Here is a 19,270-nt window from a genome sequence, read left to right as displayed (position 1 = left end):
GGAGGAAGGCGCGCGGAGCTGCCGCGCGTGCGCGGGCGGGCGGCGGGCTGAGGGGACGGGCGGGCCCGGGCGGCCCTTCCCGCTTCTCCGGCCCCTTCCATCTTCCCCGATCCCCTTCTCCTTCCCTCTCTCGGCCTCTGCCGGGCTGTACAGCAGCCTCCTGGCCCGCAGGCTCGGCCGTGCAGGCCCAGGCGCCGCCCGAGGGCCGGTCTCCCCTCAGAGCAGCCCGCAAGGCCGCGCGGATCCGGCCCTGGGGCCTGCGGCTGGGATCCTCTGGCCGGGGATCGCCACCAGCCTGACTGCTGGCCGCAGTTTTTTATCAGGTTAATTCATTTTATTTTCCTTCCGGCTGCTGTTTTGCCGAACCTGGGTGAAAATTTGGCCCCCTTAGAATGGGTTATGTCAGTTTCAGCAGGGTCAAACTAGCGGGTTTCGGGGTCATTGACCTGTGCACCCTTCCCAGGGAAAGTGACAAAATGAAGCAGTATTGAATAAGCAGTTCGAGTTGGGGTCATTTTGTGCAGCTTTATGCCAAAATGGCATCTTTGTAATTTTTAGGGAGGGCTCGCTTAAGGAGAAGTGAGATTAAAAGTATGCATTCATACAGCAGGAAGAAACTATGCAAAAGCGTGTAAAAATATACATTGAGTAGGCATATCCTTGTGACTTCATGTAGAAACCTGCTTTAATTCTACATAAATAGAAGCAATGACAGCAAACGCCCATTTATTTCTAGTATTTGAATTCTACCTCATTAATGATTGTATTTCTGCTTCTTGTACATAGTGGGTTGGGGTTTTGTTTGTTTCTTTATTTTTCTCTAAATGGGTGGAATATCTAATGAGCACAACTGTTGCTCCTTCTTCACAGTTTGTAGGTCCTGCTTGGGTTCCTTTGGCCAAATACAGTTTGTAGGTGCTGCACAGAAGAAAAGGGCAGTTCCTGCTGTCCCCAAGGTCCTGCAGTTTATAATAATAATCATAGATACTCAAACTTCTGTGACCATCTGCCTCAAATCTCTTTGAGTTCTGATGACCAAATCATAGATGTTTTGTAGTGAAACAGAAATCAATGTGTTTTTTCTTTCTTATTACATGTTTTATGGTAACACCCAGAGGCCTTAGTGTATTGCTGACTTAGAAGCATGGTAAAACGATAGTCACTGGATTAACGTATGGTGAACTGGGAGCTTCTTATGTCACAGCAAACAACAATGTCATTGCAGTGCTTCTAAACAACACTGGCACTGGAGGGTAGCAACTAAATGAGATTTGTAGAATATAATTTCTTTTGACTTCTTTGGAAACTGGTGCAGTAAGTGGATTTGTGACAAAGAATTTTCATTGGTTAACAATGTGTCACCGAGATTATCTTTTAACGTGTTGCATAGGTTTCTGATATCTGTTGGGAGAATGGAAATAATTGTCCTTAAATTGGCCAGAAACCTAATTTTTTTTCTTGAAGGTATAAAAATGCCTGCAGAGATTTGGTTTGGTCTCTTGGCTTTGAACATCCATCTTGTGTAGGTTTCTTGACACGTACACCGTTTAGAGTTTCTAAGTATAAGCAAGATAAGAACATATTTGAGAGAAAGATGAATCAAAACCAGGCCTTCAACATGTGTATGATATATTGTGTTATTGCCTGAGGTAATAACTTGAGGCCCAAACTGGGCCCAGTACCAACCAGTGTGATGGTTGTATCCAGTCTCATTTCTGCGTTCACAAGCAGCTAGAGCTCTGACCAAAGTGCCCAAACTGGGCCCAGTACCAACCAGTGTGCTGGTTGTATCCAGTCTCATTCACAAGCAGCTAGAGCTCTGACCAAAGCGGTTCAGGCTCTGCCATACCAGACAGTAGTTCCAGACATTACAAAGTCTTGTAACATTTCCATGCTTAATTTTGGGGGTAAAAGTGGCCAATTCTAATCCTTATGAAAGATACTAAACAATGCAATCATCCTTTCCTTTAGATAAAGTCAAAACCAGAGTCTCCTCTGTGTTCACGTATTTCAAAATTGTTAGTTTGAGTTTGTATTTATTATTCTAATAAAACATCTGAAATGAATAGTCCGCTTTCTTTCGTTCTTTTACTGATCAGTCATCTAGAGGAAAGGAAGGAGGAGTATTCCATTAATCCTCAGCACCTGGAGGCACTTCGGGTTCTTTGTTTGGCTTAGGTAGCAACTAAAAATCTACAGGTTTTATCTTAATTGCGTTTGCCATGCAGTGTAGCTGTGGACGAAGTCAGTAGGTCTGTGCTCTTGGGAGTCCCTGGATGAGCTGGAAAGGCTGGCTTAAGAGAAGTGGCCAATTCTAATCCTTATGAAAGATACTAAACAATGCAATCATCCTTTCCTTTAGATAAAGTAAAAACCAGAGTCTCCTCCACGTATTTCAAAATTGTTAGTTTGAGTTTGTATTTATTATTCTAATAAAACATCTGAAATGAATAGTCCGCTTTCTTTCGTTCTTTTACTGATCAGTCATCTAGAGGAAAGGAAGGAGGAGTATTCCATTAATTCTCAGCACCTGGAGGCGCTTTGGGTTCTTCAATCATATGGAAAGAGTGTGGCCTGCGAACAGACAGCCTCTGATGACATCAAACTTTTTTTTTTTTCCTTTCATTAGGAAAATGTGAGTTATTGCTTCTTCCTCCTAATAAGAGCAGCACTTCAAAAACAGATGTGAGAAAAAAGGGGAGCAGCCTGGCTAGAGAGTGGAACGTCTCTCTGGAAGGGAAAGGGAAGGGCTTGTCCTGGGTACTCGGGTGCTGGGTGCTGCTCTGAAGTCCATGTGATCGCGGATGTTCACCAGTCTTGATATAGAAACGATGTGACTATGAATCATCCCAGCCATGAGTGTATGTAGGCAGAATGTTAGAACTCTGTTTGCTTCAGCATCCTAAGGTATTTACAGGGAATACAGCTGTTCAGCTCTACCTGTTATTGTACATGCAAAGACAGGGCGTGTCAGGTGTGTACAGATATGTACATGCCTATGAACTTTTTTTTTTTTCCTTTCATTAGGAAAATGTGAGTTATTGCTTCTTCCTCCTAACTTTGAGAATGATTTTGTCTATCCAGTGAACAGTACTCAATCTTTTAGAAACAAAGCCAGTGAGATGAGAAGTCTTAGTTGAAGGATATAGGAAAGAGGCATTATTCAGAATTACATCAACTCAGGGTACTCTCGGAGTGTAACACTGTAACCTAGGGGGTGATGCAGGGTTGTTTTTTTTTGGTTTTTTTGGCTTTTTTCGAGAGAAACATGATGGTATGTTCTTCCAGTATAAGAAAAAGTTACAGGTATCTTTCTGAAGTCCATGTGATCGCGGATGTTCACCAGTCTTGATATAGAAACGATGTGACTATGAATCATCCCAGCCATGAGTGTATGTAGGCAGAATGTTAGAACTCTGTTTGCTTCAGCATCCTAAGGTATTTACAGGGAATACAGCTGTTCAGCTCTACCTGTTATTGTACATGCAAAGACAGGGCGTGTCAGGTGTGTACAGATATGTACATGCCTAAGTCCATGTTTGTGTAACCTTTTTTTTTTCCTTTCATTAGGAAAATGTGAGTTATTGCTTCTTCCTCCTAACTTTGAGAATGATTTTGTCTATCCAGTGAGCAGTACTCAATCTTTGAGAAACAAAACCAGTGAGATGAGAAGTCTTAGTTGAGGGATATAGGAAAGAGGCGTTATTCAGAATTACATCAACTCAGGGTACTCTCAGAGTATAACACTGTAACCTGGGCAGTGACACAGGAGTTGGTTTTTTTGTTTGTTTTGGCTTTTTTTGAGACAAACATGGTGGTATGTTCTTCCAGTATAAGAAAAAGTTTCTTCCTTTGCAAACACTCTCTGAAATCTCAGAAGAGTTCACGTGTAAACTACAGAATACTTTTCTTTTTTCAAATTTCGATTTTACAGGATTTTTCTGCAGGCCCATCTGCTACAAGCAGGGGCGTAAAATCAAACATTGCCAGGCTGGAATCATCTCCCTCCTGCACCCCACACACCTGTGGAACTTAACCAGAACAAGGATCCAATTTTAATTTCCATCAATTTAGGGTGAAAGATAAAAGCAGACACCCAGAGGAATAGTAGCTGTTCTTCTTTCCTGCTTTTCATGTCACTGAGATGTTGTTTGTGAAACCCCAAGAAGGGAAATCATATGGAAAGAGCATGGCCTGCGAACAGACAGCCTCTGATGACATCATCACACGTGCTGCTCTTTGCAACTTCATTTAAAAGCTGTAACAAGGATCTCAACTGAGCAATAATTCAGAATTACATCAACTCAGGGTACTCTCGGAGTGTAACACTGTAACCTAGGGGGTGATGCAGGGTTGTTTTTTTTTGGTTTTTTTGGCTTTTTTCGAGAGAAACATGATGGTATGTTCTTCCAGTATAAGAAAAAGTTTCTTCCTTTGCAAACACTCTCTGAAATCTCAGAAGAGTTCACGTGTAAACTACAGAATACTTTTCTTTTTTCAAATTTCGATTTTACAGGATTTTTCTGCAGGCCCATCTGCTACAAGCAGGGGCGTAAAATCAAACATTGCCAGGCTGGAATCATCTCCCTCCTGCACCCCACACACCTGTGGAACTTAACCAGAACAAGGATCCAATTTTAATTTCCATCAATTTAGGGTGAAAGATAAAAGCAGACACCCAGAGAAATAGTAGCTGTTCTTCTCTCCTGCTTTTCATGTCACTGAGATGTTTGTGAAAACCCGAGAAGGGAAATCATATGGAAAGAGTGTGGCCTGCGAACAGACAGCCTCTGATGACATCATCACACGTGCTGCTCTTTGCAACTTCATTGAAAAGCTGTAACGAGGACCTCAATTGAGCAATGACTGATCGCAGGGACTCACCCGTGTCTCCCTCTTGGTCTTTATCATCAGCAATTCTTCCGTGCTGCTATCATGTAGTTTCCATTAAATTGTAAGGTCAGTCTCTCTTTGCTTACTTATTAGATAGAGTAGGGTCATTCCTTTGACAGGGCGTGTCAGGTGTGTACAGATATGTACATGCCTAAGTCCATGTTTGTGTAACCTTTTTTTTTTCCTTTCATTAGGAAAATGTGAGTTATTGCTTCTTCCTCCTAACTTTGAGAATGATTTTGTCTATCCAGTGAGCAGTACTCAATCTTTGAGAAACAAAACCAGTGAGATGAGAAGTCTTAGTTGAGGGATATAGGAAAGAGGCGTTATTCAGAATTACATCAACTCAGGGTACTCTCAGAGTATAACACTGTAACCTGGGCAGTGACACAGGAGTTGGTTTTTTTGTTTGTTTTGGCTTTTTTTGAGACAAACATGGACAGGTATCTTTTTCTTCCTTTGCAAACACTCTCTGAAATCTCAGAAGAGTTCACGTGTAAACTACAGAATACTTTTCTTTTTTCAAATTTCGATTTTACAGGATTTTTCTGCAGGCCCATCTGCTACAAGCAGGGGCGTAAAATCAAACATTGCCAGGCTGGAATCATCTCCCTCCTGCACCCCACACACCTGTGGAACTTAACCAGAACAAGGATCCAATTTTAATTTCCATCAATTTAGGGTGAAAGATAAAAGCAGACACCCAGAGAAATAGTAGCTGTTCTTCTCTCCTGCTTTTCATGTCACTGAGATGTTTGTGAAAACCCGAGAAGGGAAATCATATGGAAAGAGTGTGGCCTGCGAACAGACAGCCTCTGATGACATCATCACACGTGCTGCTCTTTGCAACTTCATTTAAAAGCTGTAACAAGGATCTCAACTGAGCAATAACTGATCGCAGGGACTCACCCGTGTCTCCCTCTTGGTCTTTATCATCAGCAATTCTTCCGTGCTGCTATCATGTAGTTTCCATTAAATTGTAAGGTCAGTCTCTCTTTGCTTACTTATTAGATAGAGATTGACTTCAGCTTTTTGCAATGTCCTTCAGGTTGGTCTGTTGTCTTTCTTCCTCATCTTTCAATCTTGCTATTGATTATTGATACAGGGACAAAATAAACCTATTCCGAGCCAACTTGCATGGAGAAAACCAGATGATTCCGAGTGTGAATAGCTCAAGAATAGATCTTTCTGCCTGTCATCCAAACAATATTGAGGCAGCCTGGGCACATCTCGCTACAATAAAAACATGTTCCAAACTGTGGCAGAATTTAATTGGAAAATCAAGTGTTCCGTGATCCTTGGTGGCTGATTTTCCACCAATTAAAAAGTAAGATGAGCTCCATTTAAGTCGTAACAATGCCTGACAAATCCTTCTTTAAAGGCAATTAATGGCTGAATGGTGGAATGTACTTTTGTCACAAGCTGATAACAATCTCTTCTGAAGAGTGGGTAGTTTTAGTTGTGAACAATTTGGAACAGCGATGCCACCCAGTTTACATGAGGCTACTTGTCTCCTGTTCCTGTCCCTCCTGCCAGGCTTTGGGCAGGGAGAGGGAGCAGAGCACAGGCGTGAGGCTCCTCTGTGTCAGAATCAGGAGTTGGGAAATGACAGGAGTCAGTGAGAGGGAGAGGCAGGAACAGAGAGGAAGGAGAAGCGCAACTAATCTTTGGGGAAACCAGCCAGATGCTGCTCAGAAAGGGAGGAAGATGGGGAGTATCATTCCCCTTTTCCACCCTCACTGTGGGAGTTGTACTTACCCATCCAGTTCTCTCCGAATTCTCCCTCCTCATCCCTGTGCTGCAGCTCAACCCTCTAACCAAATAAAGAGAAAATAAGACCCTTGAAAAAGGAACTCAAATTTTTCCTCCAAAAGCCATTTAGAAAAAGAAAAAATAAGCTGTTTTCTACAAACAGTTACCTATTTCAAAAGCATCGAACTGTTTGCAACCCACTCTACTATAGCAGAAATATTCTTTATAATAAGCAGGACACTGAAATAATGAAGTTATGAAACAGTATAAAACATATGCCTTGTGGCAGAAACACTTTAATTTTCCTTGTTCCAAGGAACTATCGTGTTGGTTTGCTTTTTTTTTTCAAATCACGGTAGGATTTTAAGGTCAGTTCTTCTATTGATTTTTTGAGTATCTGCTGTGCTTTGCAGATTTTTCTTTTGATATGTGCTGTGCTCAGTTCCTGTGGGCCGGGATATTAATAGTGTTTGATTCTAAACACTTTCATGAATCACGTTGCAAGCTGCGGTTTAGCTATTCCTAAGTATTGCAATAGAGAAAGCTTTGAGGCGGTCAGATGTTGTGGCAGTGGAGGCCAGAAGAAAGAATTAGGGGAGGAGACTGAAAGATTTGAATCCTTAGGTAATCGCTAAAATAAAACCCCATCATTTCTCCATGTTGACTTATTTTTAATTGCTCTCAGCACCAGACTTGGTGTCACTTCATCTTCTGCTGTTACAGTCATCTCACTGCTCCTTCTGAGCTTTCCTTTGTTGGGGAAATGTTCCCCCCAAAATCACATGGGTGTATCCCCACGGAAAAAGAGAAGGTGGCCCAGAGAAGCTGTGGCTGCCCCATCCCTGGAGGGGTTCAAGGCCAGGCTGGATGGGGCTTGGAGCAACCTGCTCTGGTGGGAGGTGTCCCTGCCCAGGGCAGGGGGTGGCACTGGATGATCTGTAAGGTCCCTTCCAACCAATGATGCAGGGTTGTTTTTTTTTGGTTTTTTTGGCTTTTTTCGAGAGAAACATGATGGTATGTTCTTCCAGTATAAGAAAAAGTTACAGGTATCTTTTTCTTCCTTTGCAAACACTCTCTGAAATCTCAGAAGAGTTCACGTGTAAACTACAGAATACTTTTCTTTTTTCAAATTTCGATTTTACAGGATTTTTCTGCAGGCCCATCTGCTACAAGCAGGGGCGTAAAATCAAACATTGCCAGGCTGGAATCATCTCCCTCCTGCACCCCACACACCTGTGGAACTTAACCAGAACAAGGATCCAATTTTAATTTCCATCAATTTAGGGTGAAAGATAAAAGCAGACACCCAGAGGAATAGTAGCTGTTCTTCTTTCCTGCTTTTCATGTCACTGAGATGTTGTTTGTGAAACCCCAAGAAGGGAAATCATATGGAAAGAGCATGGCCTGCGAACAGACAGCCTCTGATGACATCATCACACGTGCTGCTCTTTGCAACTTCATTTAAAAGCTGTAACAAGGATCTCAACTGAGCAATAACTGATCGCAGGGACTCACCCGTGTCTCCCTCTTGGTCTTTATCATCAGCAATTCTTCCGTGCTGCTATCATGTAGTTTCCATTAAATTGTAAGGTCAGTCTCTCTTTGCTTACTTATTAGATAGAGATTGACTTCAGCTTTTTGCAATGTCCTTCAGGTTGGTCTGTTGTCTTTCTTCCTCATCTTTCAATCTTGCTATTGATTATTGATACAGGGACAAAATAAACCTATTCCGAGCCAACTTGCATGGAGAAAACCAGATGATTCCGAGTGTGAATAGCTCAAGAATAGATCTTTCTGCCTGTCATCCAAACAATATTGAGGCAGCCTGGGCACATCTCGCTACAATAAAAACATGTTCCAAACTGTGGCAGAATTTAATTGGAAAATCAAGTGTTCCGTGATCCTTGGTGGCTGATTTTCCACCAATTAAAAAGTAAGATGAGCTCCATTTAAGTCGTAACAATGCCTGACAAATCCTTCTTTAAAGGCAATTAATGGCTGAATGGTGGAATGTACTTTTGTCACAAGCTGATAACAATCTCTTCTGAAGAGTGGGTAGTTTTAGTTGTGAACAATTTGGAACAGCGATGCCACCCAGTTTACATGAGGCTACTTGTCTCCTGTTCCTGTCCCTCCTGCCAGGCTTTGAGCAGGGAGAGGGAGCAGAGCACAGGCGTGAGGCTCCTCTGTGTCAGAATCAGGAGTTGGGAAATGACAGGAGTCGGTGAGAGGGAGAGGCAGGAACAGAGAGGAAGGAGAAGCACAACTGATCTTTGGGGAAACCAGCCAGATGCTGCTCAGAAAGGGAGGAAGATGGGGAGTATCATTCCCCTTTTCCACCCTCACTGTGGGAGTTGTACTTACCCATCCAGTTCTCTCCGAATTCTCCCTCCTCATCCCTGTGCTGCAGCTCAACCCTCTAACCAAATAAAGAGAAAATAAGACCCTTGAAAAAGGAACTCAAATTTTTCCTCCAAAAGCCATTTAGAAAAAGAAAAAATAAGCTGTTTTCTACAAACAGTTACCTATTTCAAAAGCATCGAACTGTTTGCAACCCACTCTACTATAGCAGAAATATTCTTTATAATAAGCAGGACACTGAAATAATGAAGTTATGAAACAGTATAAAACATATGCCTTGTGGCAGAAACACTTTAATTTTCCTTGTTCCAAGGAACTATCGTGTTGGTTTGCTTTTTTTTTTCAAATCACGGTAGGATTTTAAGGTCAGTTCTTCTATTGATTTTTTTAGTATCTGCTGTGCTTTGCAGATTTTTCTTTTGATATGTGCTGTGCTCAGTTCCTGTGGGCCGGGATATTAATAGTGTTTGATTCTAAACACTTTCATGAATCACGTTGCAAGCTGCGGTTTAGCTATTCCTAAGTATTGCAATAGAGAAAGCTTTGAGGCGGTCAGATGTTGTGGCAGTGGAGGCCAGAAGAAAGAATTAGGGGAGGAGATTGAAAGATTTGAATCCTTAGGTAATCGCTAAAATAAAACCCCATCATTTCTCCATGTTGACTTATTTTTAATTGCTCTCAGCACCAGACTTGGTGTCACTTCATCTTCTGCTGTTACAGTCATCTCACTGCTCCTTCTGAGCTTTCCTTTGTTGGGGAAATGTTCCCCCCAAAATCACATGGGGGTTTCACCATGGAAAAAGAGAAGATGGGGAAATGTTCCCCCCAAAATCACATGGGTGTATCCCCACGGAAAAAGAGAAGGTGGCCCAGAGAAGCTGTGGCTGCCCCATCCCTGGAGGGGTTCAAGGCCAGGCTGGATGGGGCTTGGAGCAACCTGCTCTGGTGGGAGGTGTCCCTGCCCAGGGCAGGGGGTGGCACTGGATGATCTGTAAGGTCCCTTCCAACCAAAACCATTCTGTGATTCTATGAAAACCACCCTTAAACCTGTCTTGACGCTTACACGATGAAAGAACATTACGTAAACCAAACAATCTTAATAATCACAGACAGAATCGGTCAGATTTTGTAAAATGAAGTTAGAATTAACTGCCTTTCCTTTCCTGTGAGCATTTATGCAGCTTTTCGTTGAACAACTGGAATTGTGGGGGCTTGGCAATTCAGCACATCTTTAGCACAACGCTATGGGATGTCATGCTGCCCTTTGCCATTGGCAGAGTTCTTAAATTTTGCATGAAATTGTCCCAGTGCTGCTTGGAGGCAGCTGGTGAGCCATGGCTTGGCTCTGAGGAAGGTGGATCAAGGAGCCTGCCACATTCCCAACACCTCCTGAGATCCCATTTGAGAAGGAAGGTGGTTCTAAGCAGTCCCAGATGAGGTCACTGCTTGTAAAATGCTTCACACAATCAGAACTGTCCATCATTCTTACCTATTAACGGGTGAATCGGTACAACCCACCAGCAGAGGCCCCAAACAGCCTCCATAAGAAGGATCTGGGTAACTCTGTGTCTTATACTTTTAGGACACATTCTTCAAAAATCAATATAGACTTTTAAAGAACAGGATGTGTGGAGCAGAAAATAATGTGCAATTACATATAAATTCATTTCAGACAAAAAAAAAAGAACAAGATTCTGTAAGTTCTGTATATAAGCACTGCCCTCTGCTGCTCAGGGATTTTCATTAACATGCATTTAATTGAAAAAAAAAAAAGTTCCAACACTGTTCTTTTTAATTAAAGGGACATGGATCTTTTTCCTTAAAAGAAAAGTCCTAATTTATCATTTTTTACAAACCTAAATCACCTGTGTTCTTAAGTTAACACGGAGAACTTATGTTTTTGTCAAGCACATAGTTTAGAATAAGCTGCATTCGTTGTCTCTGGCAGAAAAGTGGTAGAGGAAAATGCATTTTCAAGTAATGGCACCTTTCAAAATGACCCTTAAAATCCTTCATTCTGAATTGTGACCGCAGGAAGGCAAAGGAATAGAATCATGTTTAAATGGACAGTCTTCTTTGAGAATATGATTGTGTTAAGTTCTGTTATTATATCAATTGAAATTAAAGAAAAAATCATGGATGCAGTAGCAAAGGTGCTACAGTACAACAGGACGATTGTGAGCACCATGTCATAGGAGTCAGGACGCTCTGCTGGGTTTCAACAACATCCCAAAGCTGGGTTCTTTCTTTTTCTGGCTTATTTCTTTTTTTTGGGGCTCAAACAGTTGCTTTTCTGGAGGAAGTTTGAGTTGAACTTTGTATCTTTCCCAGGTGTCTCTCATTTACTACAATGAAATTTGCCAGGGGAGAACTTGAGCACAAACCCAACCAATCAGGGAAAACGAAGGATTAGAAATGGCCTCTCTCAGGTGGGAGCACTTACATAGTGGATGAGTTTCTGCTGCTTTGAGGAGGAGACATCTGTGTTGTGTAGAAGAGAGGAGGGCAGCTTGTGGGTTTGGGAGAATCTTAGCTCTTGCAAGTGTTTTGGTTTTTTAGTGTTTGGAAATTTACAGGTAAATTTCTGTCTTTTTTTTTTTTTTAAAGTTCTTATTGTGGTAATAAGGAATTGTTGATATTAGCTGTAATGTTGTTTTGGAAGTGTATCGCTATGTAGGTCTAAGCAGTGAATTGTTGGAGAATATCAGTGTTTAGTAGTTTTATGTAAGGTATCAGTCAGGTTTGGAGAGCTTTAATAATTGAATTAATGGATCTTCTGCAGAGTATATCAATGTCTTTAATGCAGGTAAACCATAATGGGTTTCTTCATAAACAAAAAGATGAATATTTTTGGTCTCCTATGTTGTATCTCTTATTTAACAAAAAAAAAAAAAAAGCCTGATTTGGCTGTTAAGCTTTTGGGTAGAAAAACTAATTTTCTTTCTTTGTGTTTTTCTGTGAAGGTGGCTCTGATGTGTGCTCCCGAAGTGGAAGTAGGCTGAGATAACTTGGTTACCTTCTGGGTGAAAAAAACAGCCTTTGTGGTAGCTCAAGAGTAATAGTTCTTTTTGTTAGGACCCAGGATGAGAGCAACACTAATACTGTGGAGCTCTGCCTGATGAATAAGTCGCTGTGTTGCTTCTCTGTGTTCTGAGAGCAAAATCTGCTGTGCAGGCTAAAAAACTGCATGCTTGTGAGTTTGCTTGGGCTGTAATTCTGCTCTGTGTCACTAACTAATAGGAGGTTTTTTCTTTTTATATGGATTTTTCTTCATACCAGTGACACAGTTCTTGAGTAACTATTTTATTATATTAAATGAAGTGTAGTTTCTAAGCCAAACTTTTAGAGCGTTCTTTTCCTACAACTCTGGTTTCTGTGGCTGTGATTATAGAAGAAAATTCTAGCTCCTAATGCACTTTCTCTGCTTTGCTACCTCTTACTATGAGAGGCTTGTGGTTGGGCAAGCTTGCCTTTGCTTTTAAACTCTCACTAAATGTGTACTCCCTGTGAAGGATGGATTTGTTAACTCTGCTTATGGGTCTTAAAATACCCTGTAAGTTCTTGTCCCTAAACACACTGCTGCACTTAACTTTAAGAGGAACAGTACTTGAGAGATGCTGGTGGCCTGAGTGCCTCGTAACAGTCTCTGTGACTGTTTACTGCAGAGGAGCTGCTGTTCAGGTGGTCCAGAGAAATTATCTTATTTCTATAAAAGAAATTATCTTTTATAGAGGCATTTCTGTATATTCACTGTTTATTAGCATAATAAGGCTATGAAAAATCTACTGATATTCTGTGCAGTATTTGGCTGTAAACTGAACGTTATAAGACACTACTTGTTTGGGTGTAGCAGTTCTCAATTTTTTTATGGCATGCCTTCTTAAATCTGTTGTTAGGGAAGGAAAAAAAAACCAACCTTTTTAAACAGTAAACCTTTTAAGACTGAGCAAAATGACAGGGGATTTATCACACAGATCAGATGCTCAGAGCTGGATTGGCTCAACTAGGGAGGCAGCATGGATTTTGCCCTCCTCTTCCACTCTCTGTTCCCATGAGTATTTTTCTAGTAAATTGGCAGAAGGGCTGGGAAAGTGCTGGTCTCTTCCCCTCAGACACTAGTGAGGACTCAGCAAAAGTTCACCAGCAAAGTACAGAAGCCCCGGATCTCTGATTGGGCTGCAATTCCCAAACAAGCTCAGCTTTGTCTATACCAGGAGCTTTCTGGAATATGCGTGGGGATGTGGAACAAATAACGTCGGGTGAATCCTGCCTGACACCCGGAATCCAGCTGATTGCTCTGGGTTATCTCATCCTCTTTCAGAACGAGAACATGGGGGACGTGACACCAGCAGAGGAGACTGAGCTCGGGGCTTCTTCCTGCCAGCTCTTTGACTCCAGCATGAGGAATGAAGCAAGAAGGCTGAGGACTTTCCAGCAGTGGCCAGACACCTCACCCGTGTCTGCCAGAGACTTGGTCAGGGCTGGCTTTTTCTTTGTGGGGCCAAAAGACGAAGTACAGTGTTTCTGCTGTGGTGGTGTCCTGAAGGACTGGGGACCTGGTGACTGGCCAGCACTAGAGCACCTGAAGTCCTTCCCTTCCTGTAAATTCATTTGTGGTGAGGACGTTGGGAACCAAGAGATGCTTCGTCTCCAGGAAATCTTTGACACTGTGGATGGGCAGTTCCTCAGCCTTTTGCAGGGGATAGACAGTGAGGAGACAGCCCTGCCCAGTGAACCAGAATACCCAGAGATGGAAACGGAGGAGATGAGACTATCTACATTTCAGAACTGGCCACAATATACTGACGTGCGTCCTGAGCAACTGGCTAGAGCAGGATTCTTTTACACAGGTAGGTACTCAGGGGGGGGGGAAATGTGTTTAACTCTTATTCAAGGTAACTTTTGAAGGTGTCACTATGTTCTATTGCTTGCACAAATGTTTGTCGGTATGTGCAGTGTAGTTAGAAACCACATCCTTCCTTCAGCCTGGGCTGTTTCACTCACTGCTTCTGTAGAATTCACTGTTAACTCCTCTTTGGCTACTGAGGGGTCTGCTAGGAAGTCAGTTCCCTGACTGGCAGGAGTGGAAAAAGTGACATGTTTTACTGGCAGGAAAGGTTGTGCTTTAAGATTCTTTGAGCCTATTTATTACTTACAGTTCTAAAAGGATTTGAGGCACTTACTTGGCATGTCATGTCTTCTATAAGCTCTGTCTTGTGCTGAAGCCTTCTCTTCTCAAAAAAACAAATCTGAGTGAAACCTGTAGATAGTCAGTCCGTTTGGCTGTCACTGTGGCTTGATTTTGGTGTCTATGACCTAAACTCCCTGGCAGCCTTTATGGACACTGTTTCATTGCCCTTAGGGCACACAGTCTTAACTGTGTTTGGCTTTGATTTTTTATATTTATTTATTTTTATTTTTTTCTCTATGATCTCTGTGAAGAGAAACATAGAAGCAGGATGGGTAGCCTGGGACCGTATTTTGGCAAATTCTTGTACTGGGATGGAAGCTGTGTCCATCATCTGACTGTGCCTGCTGCTGGTGATAGCAGATTGTAGTTAGGAAACAAAGTCTGTTTATGGGTGTAATTAATTACAGCTCTACTCTAAATGCAGGCAAGAGGGGCTTAGATAGGTATGTGCGTACATGGGAGCTATGGTGCTCACGTGTGTGCTGCCTGTTAGCTTGTGACCCAGCTCTGGAATCATCTCAACCAGCTGCAGCTCTGGAAATTCCAACTTTCATCAGATTTCCTGCCCTTATACAACTTGCACAGCGTTGGTGAACTCTCATGTGCTCATCTGTTCTGTCTGGTAGCCTGTGTTTTGTGCTGAATCTCTCCAGGTTCTCACCTGGGACTCGTAGAGCATACAGTGTCTCAGATAGCAATTAATCTCTTGATGTCTGTTTCAGGACTAAATGATATAGTGAGGTGTTTTTACTGTGATGGACACGTGAGGAACTGGTCGTTTGGAGATGATCCTTGGAGGGAACATGCCAAATGGTATCCAGGGTAAGTCAGTCTTGGTTGACAAATGTCCCTTGTAGCAACACCAAAAGCTATGCTGGAATAAGCATAAGATATGTGGGATAAGCATTCCATGCTGATTTCTTCTTTCATGAAGAAATAAAAGCTGAGACCTCCAGCTGAGAGACAAATGACTCAGTGGTGTACTGGTAATAAGCACTGCTTCCAGGCTCTGTTATTAGCTCTGTTCTAGATTTTTCTACATAGCTAGAGCAGATGAAAAGCTAGTCAGGTATGTTCAATTATATTTAATATTTAACTTCATAAGCTGTTGTTATAGTGTGTAACCTTCTGGAAATCCCTGAAACCTCAAGAGAAGGGTTCTGAATTCTCAAAGTTGCACAGCAAGAGACCATCTTAAGATTGTAGGAGTGGGTCAAGATAGAAAACTTGCTTCTAGGTCTGCTACTTGGTCTCTTCTGTCTTCCAGAAGTGCCTGCCTTCCACTCTGCCCTTGCACGTGGAACAACCAAAGATTGGCCTGAAAACTTAATCATTGTATCTTCAGCTCCCTCTCCTCTCCTGTATCTCCCTTTGCACCCTCCCCAAAAAGCAGTTGATGTGTCTCTCTGCAAACACTATCCCTTACAATAGTTTGCTGACTCCAGGACATCTGGCTTCAGTCCCTTTAGGCTGCTTCTTGAGCATTGCCACATCTTCTGCTCCAGAGGCTGATGTATCACTGGAGTGTTCTCTGTTAATGATGAAACCTGCTGGATGATGGCTGTCTAAGCTCTAACTAGTTTTCTTTTTAAATAGAAGTGGCAAAGCCTAAATATTTAGACCCTCTCACTTTAAAAGCAAAATCAAATGTTCAAGCTCAGGTAGATTTACCATGTAAAAGTTCAATTAAAATTACTATCTTTGACATCAAAGAACAGCTGTGGGTTCTCTGAGGTACAAAAAGAATTATATTCTAAATGTTTTTCTGTAACAGTTCTTGTGGTTTTTCTGTGAACTTTCTGAATCATGCTTTCTGTGATTTGATTCAAAGGACCAAGCTCATCTTGGGCCAAACATGAAAACTGAATTAAGGGAGGAATCATGAGCCTCTTATCATTGTCCTTCATGTGAGAAGTGGGGGACGGGGGGGAAAGTGATATTCCCTCCTCTTTAATGAATATAGCAGTTTGATTATAACCCAATAGCACCCTTTGCTTCTAAAATTCAGACTACTACTGCTACTTTCACATGAGATCCTGTACTAATATATTTAATTCTTTCTGGTTATAGGTGTGAGTTTTTATTGCGGTCAAGAGGAAGAGAATTTATTCGCAGTGTTCAGGAGTCCTTTTCTAGCACCCTGCTATCTCCAGTGAGTTGTGAATATTTTGTGTATAGTGGATGGGGATTTGGTAAATAGGGGGTCTTTTGAGCATGTCTTTCTCTTATGTGACCATCTTGTGACATTTTCAGAGGGATTCCTGGGATCAGACTGAACAAGGTTCCCCTGCTGCTTCAGGTCAGTGCTGTAATTGCATTGTGTTTTGTCTTCTGTTGAAAGTGGTCTTGTCTTACTCTTTCTACCCCACCCCAGCTACTGTGCACTCTGCAGACATGGTGTTTGTGAGATGTTTTGATATTCTATAAGCTGTTTCATTTTATTTTTAGGAAATGGTCTCTAGTACCAGAAGCAAAACTGTTCATTCTTGTGAGACCTCTTGGTCTAAGACCAGAGACCTCTAATTGTGTGACTTCTGGGTGCTCACCTAACCTTCCTTTGACTTGTCCATGCTCGTGATGTTGTTGTTTGTCTGTAGAGTCTTTCAGATTATTGCATTTTACACATACTTGATAGGACACAAGAGACCAGCTGGAGGGTCTAATTGTTCATGAAAGTGATGATCCTGGGAATCTATTCCCTTTCATCAGTTGCTCTTGGAAATTTAAGTAGGTGAAATTTGGCTCCCATAAATGTGGAAAACGATTTTTCTCATTCTCTTGAAGAGCCCATCCGATAGGATGAGCTTAAGAAAGATTTAAGCTTTTGAACAGGCTGCCAGCTGAATTTTCCACTTCTGTCTTTGCTGATGAGTGGTTGGGGTAGATTATGAAGTAGGAGAGACTTCAATTGGGATGTTCCTCTTGATCTTCATGAAAGTGGTTTTGACACTTGTGTTCTGGGATGTGAAAACAAAGATAAAGATTTTGGACTGGGGCCAAACACGGGAGACTTGGTTCACTGGTACAGTAGAATAAACCATCTAAAATTAGTCCCTTGGCTTTTATGAAATTGCTGTTGATGACTTTCTTGTGAATTATTACTGGAAGTAAAAGCTGTAAATCCGGATGTTGATCCAGCTATACAGGTAGCTTGAGGAATATTCTAGAACATATAAGTGCCATTTTATGTACAACAACTTTAGGGAGTGGTATACTTTTTGCCCAAAGTGCTGCCTTTTCAGTAAAGCATCTGCTCACTGCTTTACAGACCTTTTGAGGAATTGGCAATTACGGGCTTCTCCTCTGAATTGGTTGACCAGAGTGTGGGATGTCCTGGATATGGACTTTCCCCCCATGCGGGTGGCCAACCTGGTAGAGAATCAATCCATACTGATTTGGACCTTCGACCTTTCTGAGTCTGAGCTGGTTTCTGATCTGCTCCAGCCAGACTGGGGAGAGGGCAGCAGTGCAGAGCAGAACAGAGGTATGCCTGAATCTCACACCCACACTCTAGGTGGATGTTTAGCCTCTTATTCATGTCATCTTGAGCACTGAGGTGTCTTGTGGGTCTGCCTTCTCCCTCCCTGGGCTGGAATTAACAGTAGTAATGTACCCAAGCATGCCTTTCCTTGAGAGGCTGGAGAATGAGATTCTGCTTTAAAGAAACCTGAAGGAGCTGTGATTACTGGGGTATCAGTAACTGTATCTGTCTCCAGTATGTTCAGAAATACCATACTGATCAGAAATATCCATACTTCTTTTTGTGTTGGGATAATATATGTTCTCCTTAGCTTATTTATGTCTGTCTTGTGTTACCTGTTTTGTGGAGTCTGCCAAGTGAAGTTTATTAGAAGATACAATTCCACACAGGCTTTCTCTGGTAGCTTACCAAAGCTCCTGTCTCTGTATCATAGTCTGCCATCTCTGTAGCTAAGGGCAGAGGAAAAAATGATTTCTACAAAACCAAAAGTGTGATTAAATAGTAGCACAGGAGCAGGAATGAGCAGCTGATGGCTCCTGCTGTCTGATGGATAAATCCACTTTGAGGAGAAAATGTGGTCTCCTCTCTTTGAGGAGTCATGTCTTGGTAAGGAGGGTAACATACCCAGTGACTAAAACACCACAGAACATCAGCTTCGCCAGGCTGAGTGTGTGAATTTAAGAGCTGAGTAAAGATGTTTGACTGAAAGCTACTGAAATCCAGGATATTTCATCTTTATAAACAACACTGTCTGAAGAGGGAGCGAAGGGGTAGCATTTAATGCCATCTTCTTTCCTGCTAATACAGATGCCGTTCAGAGGGAGACCGAAACATCAAGTTTGAGAGAAGAAACACAATCTGTGCAACAAAAGAAATCAGGTGCACTGGGGTGGCAGTGGTGGTAAAATTGACCCTAGTTGGGATGATTTTTATAGTAACGGTATCAGTGGTCATTGTATTTTTAAATTTTATTTTTTTTTTTTAAGTCCTGAAGGGGAATATGTGCTAGCTTGAATGGTAACTGAACACAGAAATGCTTACTCGGGAACTGGAGTTCCACTGTGAAGCAGACAGTTATACAAAAAATGTGGTTTATCAGGATAATTCACATATTCCAGTAAAAAGATGTTGATATCTCTCCCCGCTCAGTCCAGCGTGTGTAGATACACTAAATCTTTCATAGAGAAGCTGGAGCCTGTAATAGCTGTAGTTTTTCAGCTTAAATGAAACTTTCCCCAGAGGTAGCGTTGCCATCTTCAGTCAGTCTCTCAACAAATTGATGAGCAAATTACAGCATGACTTTCTAAGATGGCAGGACTGGCATTCTGGAGCTGTTAAAATGCTAACAGTTTGGGCTTTTTTTTTTTTTTGGGTAAAGATGAGTCTCGGATGAGCACAGAAGAACAGCTCCGACGCCTGCAAGAGGAAAGGATGTGCAAAGTGTGCATGGACAGAGATGTGTCTGTTGTGTTTGTTCCTTGTGGCCACCTGGTTGCTTGTGGAGAATGTGCCCTCAGTCTGAGACTGTGTCCTATCTGCAGAGCAGTTATCCAGGGAAGTGTGAGGACTTTCATGTCCTGAGCCACGATGTG

At 42.1% G+C, this 19,270-nt stretch overlaps 1 protein-coding gene across 1 annotated transcript; it reads left to right on the top strand.

Moving 5' to 3' along the window:
* The first annotated feature begins 156 nt into the window (after positions 1-156).
* Positions 157-19,270, top strand: BIRC7 (baculoviral IAP repeat containing 7). Its single transcript, XM_014957014.1, has 8 exons — positions 157-323; positions 13,328-13,856; positions 14,920-15,019; positions 16,268-16,349; positions 16,451-16,496; positions 17,466-17,681; positions 18,486-18,557; positions 19,057-19,270. The coding sequence occupies exons 2-8, from the start codon at positions 13,337-13,339 to the stop codon at positions 19,257-19,259; spliced, it is 1,239 nt and encodes a 412-aa protein (XP_014812500.1). The 5' UTR covers positions 157-323; positions 13,328-13,336; the 3' UTR covers positions 19,260-19,270.

Source organism: Calidris pugnax, unplaced genomic scaffold (assembly GCF_001431845.1).
Source record: "Calidris pugnax isolate Ruff unplaced genomic scaffold, ASM143184v1 scaffold50, whole genome shotgun sequence".
NCBI lineage: Eukaryota > Metazoa > Chordata > Aves > Charadriiformes > Scolopacidae > Calidris > Calidris pugnax.
The sequence above is the reverse complement of the archived record's forward strand: the minus strand, read 5'-3'. Positions and strand labels throughout refer to the sequence as shown.

Excerpts from the sequence above, each read along its gene's own strand:
- BIRC7 (XM_014957014.1), top strand. The coding sequence starts at position 13,337 with ATGGGGGACGTGACACCAGCAGAGGAGACTGAGCTCGGGGCTTCTTCC. Across the intron at positions 16,350-16,450 it reads CTAGCACCCTGCTATCTCCA|AGGGATTCCTGGGATCAGAC; the intron begins GTGAGTTGTGAA and ends TGACATTTTCAG. Across the intron at positions 17,682-18,485 it reads CAGTGCAGAGCAGAACAGAG|ATGCCGTTCAGAGGGAGACC; the intron begins GTATGCCTGAAT and ends CTGCTAATACAG.